Genomic DNA, 9,745 nt, shown 5'->3' with positions numbered 1-9,745 from the left:
ATTGATCTTCTCTATCAATATATATTTTAAATTTGAAAATATTGTGTTTGTATTCATCCCTCCCCTTCTACAAACTGTTTCTCTTCTTGTAGACCCTTACGGGACCAACACTTTCTGACGAGTAACAATTTCATTGATGTAGATCTTTGCAAGTCTTTCTAATGGATAAGTCTCATTGATTGGTAGAAAGTGCGCAACTTTGTCAGACGATCTACAATAACCCAAATGGCATCATATCCTTTTGGAGTTCGTGCCAGTTTCGTTATGAAATTCATTGTGATATGATCACATTTCTACATAGAAATTTCTAAGGATTGCAAATTCCTATAGGGTCGTTGATGTTCAATTTTTACCTGTAGACACGTTAGACATCGTTCCACGTACCGTGCAATATATTTCTTTAACCCCGACCACCAATAGAATGGTTTTATATCTATGTACATCTTATTGGTACCTGGGTGAATTGAGTATCGAGATTTATGATTTTCATCCAAAATTAACTCACGGTTGTTTTCGACACGAGGCACCCAGATTCTACCTTGGAAACATAGAATTCCACTATCGTTCTTTATCAGGGTTGCTAACATACCTCCAACTCTTTCAGCTTTGATATTCTCCTCTTTAATCGCTTCGTTCTGACATCTCAAGATCTCTTAAAAATGTTAGGGATTAAGTTTGCTCGTAATGCAGTGACTTTAATTGTTCCACTCTTCTCTTCTTCTTTTTTTGAGTGCGTCAGTCATCACATTTGCCTTACCAGAGTGATAGAGAATCTCATAATCGTAATCATTCACCAGTTTAATCTATCGTCTTTGCCTTATATTCAATTATTTCCAATTAAACAGATGTTGAAGACTCTTATGACCAGTATAAATCTGACATTTAGTCCCCAACAGATAATGTCTTCAAATCTTCACAGCAAACAAGACTGCTACAAGCTCCATATCGTGTGTAGGGTACTATTTTTCGTGATCTTTCAATTGTTTGGAAGCATACGCAATAACTTTTCCTCGTTGCATCAATACACATCCCATACCCAATTTAGAAGCATCACTGTAAACTAGAAAATCTGTTGACCCATCTGGTAACGATAATATTTGAGCACTACATAACAGATCTTTTAACAACTGGAAGACTTTAGCTTGATCTTCTCCTCATTCATACTTAACGCTTTCTTGTCAATTTAGTCAAAGGTGCAGTGATCCGAGAGAAATCTTGAATAAACTTTCTATAATACCCTGCTAAACCCAAGAAACTGCAGATCTCGGTAGGTATTCTCGGTATTTTCCATCTATTAATGGCTTCAATCTTTGCAGGATCAACTTTTACCCTACTTTTGAAACAATGTGACTCAGGATTGAACTTCTCTTAATCAAAACTCACATTTTGACAGTTTTGCGTACAACTTCTCCCTCTATAAAAGTTCGAGAATGAGACAAAGATGTTCAGTATGCTCGACTTCCAATGTGAGTAAATAAGAATATCATTGATAAATACAATAACAAATTTATCAAGATATTCCTTACATACTCTGTTCATCATATCCATAAACGCCGGCTAGAGCATTAGTTAATCCGAACGGCATAACCAAAAACTCATGATATTTATATCTAGTTCGGAAAGGAGTTTTAACGATATCTTCATCCCGGACTTTCAATTGATGATATCCCGACCGTCACTGAATTTTAGAAAAATAATTGGCTCCAACTAACTGATCAAATAAATCATCAATTATTGGTTAAGGAATATTTATTCTTTATGGTCAACTTGTTCAATTCGGGATAGTCAATACACATTCTCATCATCCCAACTTTATTTTTGACAAATAATACTAGAGCACCCCAAGAAGATGTGTGCGGTCTGATAAAACCTTTATCCAATAATTTCTATTGTATATACAAATATTTTTATACTTGTATTTATCTATATAGAAAGATTTTGTTCTTTGTTGTTTTTATATCTATTTTCTATTGCTTCCAAGAATCGTGACGTAATGAATTTCTTATCCAAATTCTAATTTCTAACTAAACAACCATAGTCTCAAGCAAAACATCTTTGTTCTTATAGGGTCGGATTCCTATAGGAATGAAAGTTATGGTGAGAATAGTGAGAAGGAATCTCCATCATAGGATCAATCTTAATTGAAAATCAATACTAATGAGATGTACTGAATTAATTCACATAATAAGCATAATTCATGGGGTGGGGTTAGGATTAAAAGTGATCAAGAGTACATATCTCTTATTATAAAATAATTTAAATATATGATAAATAAACTACTTAATTTGGTGAAAGAGGAAACATAGAGCCTTCTTTTACATGTGGTCATTATTTTGTTTGTTTGGTCCTATTTACACAATAATGTCATGAACATTGCATAGTATTGATCAAATTCTATATAATCGTGATGTCCAACGTACAACTAACTGGTTCTCGTCAATGTTAATATGTCATGTGCAAAAAGGAAAAATGACGTGGTTATGTTGTGGCTGATTACAGACAACTGGTATACAATTTTCTTTGAAGTATATAATATTTAAATATGATAAATGTATCAAATAAGCTCACACTGTCTTCATCTTTAAAGATGTTAGAACTGATTAACTTTGGGAAACAAACTTTGGTTGGTATGTGATATTAAAAGACGTGTATCATAACGTACTGGCTCATTTATTTTCTGATTAAAGTTTAATTATTAATACAACATATTTTGATTATAAATTTTAAATTATCTGGTTTTAAATTTTGCTAAATTATAATACGGATGGATATATGGAATTTGATTGAATTCATTTGCTTAACCCTAACAACCTTAATAACTCTATTATTTATTTGATATATATAACTGATTCTTGACTTTAATACTGATATCTTCATGAAATAATTCGTTACATCCTTCCCAATAAACATTTTTTTAATGTGTCTCATTAGACTTCACTGAAACAGAAAGTCATATTTAATGGGAACAAGTTCTTTCGACATACATGATCTCAAAGTGAAAACTTTTAACATTTTTCATAAAAAAAGTATATATTTCAAAACATGAGGGACTGATTTGCAACTCACATATAAGTCAAGGGTACTTAAAAGACAATAACACAAAATGAGGGCATATGATATAATAGGTGATTTGGTTATTGAGAGAAGTTAGAAAAACATTTCCATTGCTATAAACTACGTTCATAAGAAAACCGCCAAAACCACCCTTCTTCCGCCGACCACCACCGCCCCCGTCGCCGGAGCTACCGGTCATAAGTCACGAATCTAGAAAGCATAACTCATTTATATACTCCTGTTGAAAAGGGAAGCGCGTACGGACATATATAGAGTAAGAGATCGAGTTTAGAGGGGGAAAAGGAGTCTGTTTAAATAATCTCATGGCATGGTTGAGTTGCAGGATTGGAAGTAACGGTGACGGAGTCATTGTACTGACTCCGAGGCAATGAAGATTATGCGATCCTGTGGTCGGTATCTTCTTCTGCTTTTGGTCCTTTTTATTCAAAAAGGTAATAGTTCTGCCCTTTTTTTATATATTCACTTATTTTTATGCATTGATTCTTACTTGAAACCTATTAGCTTGACGTTATAATTGATGTTACTTTAATTTAGTGCGCATGATGATCTGAGTGATTCAGAGGTGGGTTTGTTTGTTTCCTTATTTTTTGTCTTTATTTGATTGGTTGGATCGGCGAACTCACCAACAGTGACACTTATGAAACTTGTGTAACTGGAACTGAATTTCAGATTTTACATTTAAATCGTTGTGCCGAGTTCGAATCCACCTCTCGCTGATGTTTTTGCATAGCGTTTATGCACTATTTTGTAAAAAAAATTACAAAGCGATTTTTGGATTTGCGTTTTAGTCGTGACCGGAATCATTCTGACACTTACAAGGATGAACTTCACAGAGGAGGTTGTTCAATCTTTACTTGAAGTATGTAATGGCCACGGGATTTTAGGAGAAAATTACTTTCATTGATTTTAGGTTTTTAATATCCAGGAGCTGACTTCACTTCTTGTTCCTTCTGATTATCAGGACCAAACAAATTCTATCTTGCCATCTCAAGTCAATCTCACGAGCATCTTACCCATTGTCAATTGTAGAACTGTATATGCGGAGGTTGAAGATATTGTTTGGTTTTGTACTGCAAAATTGATTGTTGGTTTGTGGATTTCTTGTTTACTTGGAAAGATTAGGAGCAATTCTTTTGCTGGTATAAGAAGAAAGTATATAATTAATGACAAGAGAAAGTAATGAGATACTTTTTTAGGCTTGTCATTGCTTGCATTGCCAGTGTTCTGATGTCGTATTGAGAACCTGAAGTGTGGTCTGTACATGCACATTTATGTTTTTTTTACACGTATGATATTGTGAGGCTTGTGTATTATCTTCTGATCTAATGGAGTTCATTACCTTGAATTTACTTCCTCCATCCCAAAAACCTTGGTCCACTTTATAAATTTTCTTTGACAAAGAAGATCCTGTTTGAATATTTAACCTTACAAGTACAAGACAATTGGATGTTGCTAAAATAACCTTCATTTCTAAAGATTGGATATAGAGTCCTTTGTTAATTTGTACCTAATGGTACTACTATATGTTGCATTTGTTCAATGAGCAAGCTTGTTGTTCCTTGTCCACATGGTAGCAGAGATCCTACCATTTGTGATTCAAGTCTTATGGTAGTTTATTGATGAAGCAGATGATGTGAATCTCATTGCAAATCAGAATCATGTCTGATTCACCATCATACCCACAAATTGCAGCATTATACAATTAGATGAATTTTACCTTCCTTCTACTACCTTTGTTATTTCTTGTAGTGTTTAGTGATCCGTTACTCTTATTAGCAGCCACATGACCAGAAAGGCTTTTTGATTTATATTTGGTGAAGTTGTAATTTTGGTTATGCATCGCCAAAAGCATAGTTGTTGTGCTTTTATATGTGAAAGCATAAGATGTTTGTTTCTTGTAGAGCTGAGTGGTATCTATAATTTGACTCCATTCACAATTCATGAAAGTAGTTTAGCAATTATAATTGACAACTATGCTTATCCGTGTCACAATTTAACACTACTATGAATTTTCATCCCTTGATATTTTTCCCAGGCTATGTGACAGCTAAAGCTTTCACAGGGACCTATGGTATAAACTATGGAAGAATAGCAGATAATATCCCTTCTCCTCACGAAGTTGTTACTCTACTTAAAGCTTCTAAGATAAAGAATGTGCGAATTTATGATGCTGATCACAGTGTTCTTAATGCATTTAGTGAGAGTGGGCTAGATTTGGTGGTTGGACTTCCAAATGGATTGGTGAAAGAAATGAGTGCCAATGCCGATCATGCCCTGAACTGGGTTAAAGAAAATGTTCAGGCATACTTTCCCAAGACACATATTGTTGGCATTGCTGTGGGAAACGAAGTTCTGGGAGGAGGTGATCTAGATCTTCAAGAAGCTCTATACGGGGCGGTCAAAAATATTTACAAAGCCACACAAAAGCTGCAACTGGACGATGTGGTTCAGATATCAACTGCACATTCACAAGCCGTTTTTGCTAATTCCTATCCTCCATCTTCTTGTACTTTTAAGGAGGATGTTGCTCAGAACATGAAGAAGTTATTGGATTTATTTTCACAAATGGGTTCCCCATTTTGTTTGAATGCTTATCCTTTTTTGGCTTACATGGGTAGTCCAAATGAGATTGACATAAACTATGCTCTTTTTAACCCAACTGATGGAATATATGATGAGAAAGTAGGTCTTCATTATGACAACATGCTTGATGCTCAGATTGATGCAACTTATGCTGCTCTCGAAGATGCTGGATTTAAGAAGATGGAGGTTATAGTGACAGAGACAGGTTGGGCTTCTCATGGAGATCCAAATGAGAGTGCAGCAACACCAAGAAATGCAAGGACTTACAATTACAATTTGCGGAAAAGGCTTGCCAAGAGGAAGGGAACTCCGCGAAGGCCGAATTTTATATTGAAGGCTTATATTTTTGCTCTGTTTAATGAGAATTCAAAGCCTGGTCCAACTTCTGAAAGGAATTTTGGACTGTACAAACCTGATGGGAGAATCTCATATAATATTGGCTTTCCTGCACAGAAGTCTTCGTCTGCAACTTCATCTCTTTTATCAGTAAAGGTATGCAGCTCATCTTATATTTGCAATATCTTCTTGTTGGTAAGTTAATGATTGGTTTATGCTTGTTTTTGTTCCCTAATATTCCACAAGTTCTTTGACATATGATTATAGAAATTTGGCTAAAACTGCCTTTAGAGAAATATAAATAATAATAAAGTTTTGTGCATCAATGAAATCTGTAACTAAGCTTTCTTAACCTTTTCACAAGCCATTGTCTAGGTAAGTGTTGACTGAAGATGGTTGTTTACCAAGTATTTGGTTAAGCATTGACTGAAGCACCGACCAAATCAGAAAGCAACTCCTTCCTTGCTAGGTCAACATATTTGTGGGTTATGGTGTATTGGTACCCTAGCTGGTACTGACCGAATCAGCACCGGTCAGCAGTAAGTAAACAGACCCTTAGGGACCGCTTACTAAACGCTTACCCAGTAAGTGCTTACCGGGTCATTTTACGTTATTGAATGAACATGGAAATGATTGAAAATCTTACCTAATAAGAGCAATAACAGAGACCGAGAGTCTTACACGGTAAGTGAGAGTAATAACTCTTAGCCGGTAGGCGCTTACCGGATAAAAATTCGTTTTAATTGACTAAAATCTTACTCGGCAAGTTAAGTGAAAGTGATGAGTTTTAACGGTAAGCACTTACCGGATAAGCATCAGGTAGACGGCCCCTTAGTCTTCATACATGGCACAAGAAGGTACAGAGAGTCCACCACATGAATCCACTGTCAGATCCGTTTACCCTTTATTTTGCTCTAGCTTTATGAGATCTATTTGGGGTTCGTCCACCTAATGCAAGAAAATAAGCTGCGATCCTGTAGAAGCCTCTTTACTAGCCTTGCACCAAACATTGTGGGATCTTGAAAACCCAATTCTTATTTGGTAACTATCGTGTGGCAGTTCTAAGCCTTACATATGTGCTTGCTGACTAGCTTTATGGCATGTTAAAATTTATGAATTCATGTGTGCAAACAGCTGCTTTATAATCTACTACCGGCATGCTACATATATTTGATAACACTACAAGCACCCTTTAATGTAATCGAACGTTTAGAGTTGTTAAGGGTGCATTTGGTACGCAAGACAGAACAAAAATTTGTTGTCTCACGTTTGGTCCGACAATTAGACTTTGACTAGACAGGACAGGAATGAGTGAGACAAAAATGGTTGATATTCCTTGAGAAACTTGATGGCATGGTTGATATTCCTTGGTAAAGAAAGTGTGGTTTGAAGAATGTGTCTGATAAAGAATGGTGCATGCTTTTATTGTATCAGGATTTTGGAGGCCAACAGCAGCAATGGTGGTATGTATGGGTGTGGAGTATGTGTGCATCAGTGCTGTTTCTCTTTTCAAGGTTATGATCCTTTTTGTTTTTCCTGTCTGTATAATAAGAAAACTACTGTATGTAGGTTTACTACAGATATAATTATTATTGTTACTATTTTACCCCTTTCATCCAATCACATGTTTTTGACAAACACCAAATTGGGATCTCTTAATTTGGGACCAAAGCCACGCCTTTTATTCTTATACTTGTTTGGAAATGGGTGATCCTACACTTCGTCCAAACCATCTCATCACAACTTACTAAACTCATGGCTTGTCGCAACTACTCCCATCCCATAGCCCTAAGGTAAATGTTATGCTGTTAAAATCGCGATATGATATATCGGATATCGGTCTCTGAAAAAATATCGGTCAAAATATTGGTTCCGATAATGTCGCGGATATTTACCGATATTTTGATGGAAAAATCGGTCCGATGTACCGATTTTCTATAAGGCAAATGTTTGGGTTTTTTTAATTACATGTTGGGCTTAATTTTTGGGCCTCTTTATTTGGTCAGCCAGTCAACACATATATTAGGTCCCACGCTTCTTCTTTTCTCGGTTCTTCACAGTCGCTTCTTCTCTTCTTGGTTCTTCACAATCGCTTCTTCTCTTCTCAGTTCGCGCTTATTTCTCTTCTCGGTCTTCTTCATCTTCACGGTCTGGCTTCTTTATTTGGTCAACTAGTCAACGTATTAGATGATGTTGACTTGGATGCCGAACCTACTGCTTGCGATTAGCTCGTTTTTTTAACATTTTTCTTATTTTGTTTTGTGAGACTTGTTTATGTGATGTTTTAATTTTGAAACTATATTTAATTAATGCATGATATGTTTATGTAGACTTGGGATCACGTGAGACCAGCTTTTTACATTGAAACTTCACAGCAAAATGCTGTGAAGGTAACCTTCACAGTTTTTTTGCTGTGAAGGTAACCTTCACAGTTTTTTTGCTGTGAAGGTTCGACTTTTTTAAACCTTCACAATGTTTTTGCTGTGAAGTTTCAAGTGTAAAAATGTGGTCTCACGTGAACCTAACCCTGTTTATGGATGCATACATAATATATATATATATATATATAATTCTAAGAAATATTATATTAACTGTTATTTTGATTCGATGTATCAATGATATAACCGAAATATCGAATATCGGTCCTGACCGATATTTTATATTTTGACCGTAGTATTAGTATAGGGTAAATCTCCGGACTCCTGGTGGGCACAAGCAATATGTAGATGGCCGATGATTCTTATACATCTAAAAGAACTCCCTTTTTATATATATTTCATGTGTCTTTTTTTTGTACGTCCGGTGCTCATAAGCACGTAGGGTTGAATCTAAACCCATTGACAATTTACACACACATCTTGGTTTCAACCAAAGTTCTAAATGACATGAGTTGTGATCTGGTACCGGAGTCAAGCTTCAAGCCTTAGGAGTCATGATAAGGTCACGATGTTTTTCAAAGCGTGAAATATGCCGATAAATCTGTATATCACATATGTATAAGTATATATACACATGTTTTTTTACTATTACTTAATTAGTCAATGATTTTAAACAATTTAAATCAAGTTATATGCTAAAAGCTAAAAAGTAAGACGGAATATAAGAAAAATTAAATATTGTGTTACAAAAATCATACATTGAGCCTTGTCATGTGATAAGTTTAACTTGGTGTGAGATACGAAAAGTTAAACATTGTTTCAACCCAAATCTGGTTGGTTCGATGTCTGTTAAATGAAATGATCACAATCTTTTCTTTGAATACAGGCCAAAACAACTTACTCCAACATATTTAACCTAGGGTGTAAATAACACGAGACAACTCGTGAGCTACTCGAGATCGACTCGGTTAAAACTTGGTCAACACTCGAACTCGACTCGACAACATAATGAGTCGAGTCAAGTTACCCAATACTCGACTCGAAAAGCTGGTGAGATAATTTTCAAAGAACATATGTGAACAAAGGGGAAAAAGGTATTTAGATAATTTTTTTTTATGCAACTCCCATATCATTAATTGGGAGTTACAAAATCAAAAAATCTCATTATTTTTATTAATTTATTTTTGTTAATGTAAGAACCATAAGAACACACACACACATATGAATCATTGTGTCAAATACAAACAAAAATTGACATATATATGAACTTAGACTGTATAGCATTTATGAACACAATATGAATATAATAAGAATAGTTGTTACACGAAAGTAAATAAATAAAAAAACAGGTATGAACACAATATGAACAGTTT

The 9,745-nt window shown here is 35.1% G+C and overlaps 1 protein-coding gene across 2 annotated transcripts; it reads left to right on the top strand.

Moving 5' to 3' along the window:
- Positions 1 to 3,149: 3,149 nt before the first annotated feature.
- Positions 3,150 to 7,639, top strand: LOC112516127 (glucan endo-1,3-beta-glucosidase 14-like). Of its 2 annotated transcripts, XM_025123144.1 has the most exons (4): positions 3,181 to 3,328; positions 3,398 to 3,506; positions 5,111 to 6,150; positions 7,429 to 7,639. In XM_025123144.1, the coding sequence occupies exons 2-4, from the start codon at positions 3,443 to 3,445 to the stop codon at positions 7,513 to 7,515; spliced, it is 1,191 nt and encodes a 396-aa protein (XP_024978912.1). In that variant the 5' UTR covers positions 3,181 to 3,328; positions 3,398 to 3,442; the 3' UTR covers positions 7,516 to 7,639. The 2 variants fall into 2 exon arrangements, with proteins under 2 accessions (XP_024978911.1, XP_024978912.1); XM_025123143.1 differs by having other exon boundaries at positions 3,150 to 3,506.
- The last annotated feature ends 2,106 nt before the right edge of the window (positions 7,640 to 9,745 follow it).

Source organism: Cynara cardunculus, assembly GCF_001531365.2.
Source record: "Cynara cardunculus var. scolymus isolate 2C chromosome LG 8, CcrdV1, whole genome shotgun sequence".
Lineage (NCBI taxonomy): Eukaryota > Viridiplantae > Streptophyta > Magnoliopsida > Asterales > Asteraceae > Cynara > Cynara cardunculus.
The sequence above is the reverse complement of the archived record's forward strand: the minus strand, read 5'-3'. Positions and strand labels throughout refer to the sequence as shown.

What these genes read in the sequence shown, in the direction of transcription:
- LOC112516127 (XM_025123143.1), top strand. Translation starts at nt 3,443, where the DNA reads ATGAAGATTATGCGATCCTGTGGTCGGTATCTTCTTCTGCTTTTGGTC. An exon ending in GGTCCTTTTTATTCAAAAAG is followed by an intron (nt 3,507 to 5,110) that starts GTAATAGTTCTG and finishes TATTTTTCCCAG; the next exon opens with GCTATGTGACAGCTAAAGCT. An exon ending in CATCTCTTTTATCAGTAAAG is followed by an intron (nt 6,151 to 7,428) that starts GTATGCAGCTCA and finishes TTATTGTATCAG; the next exon opens with GATTTTGGAGGCCAACAGCA.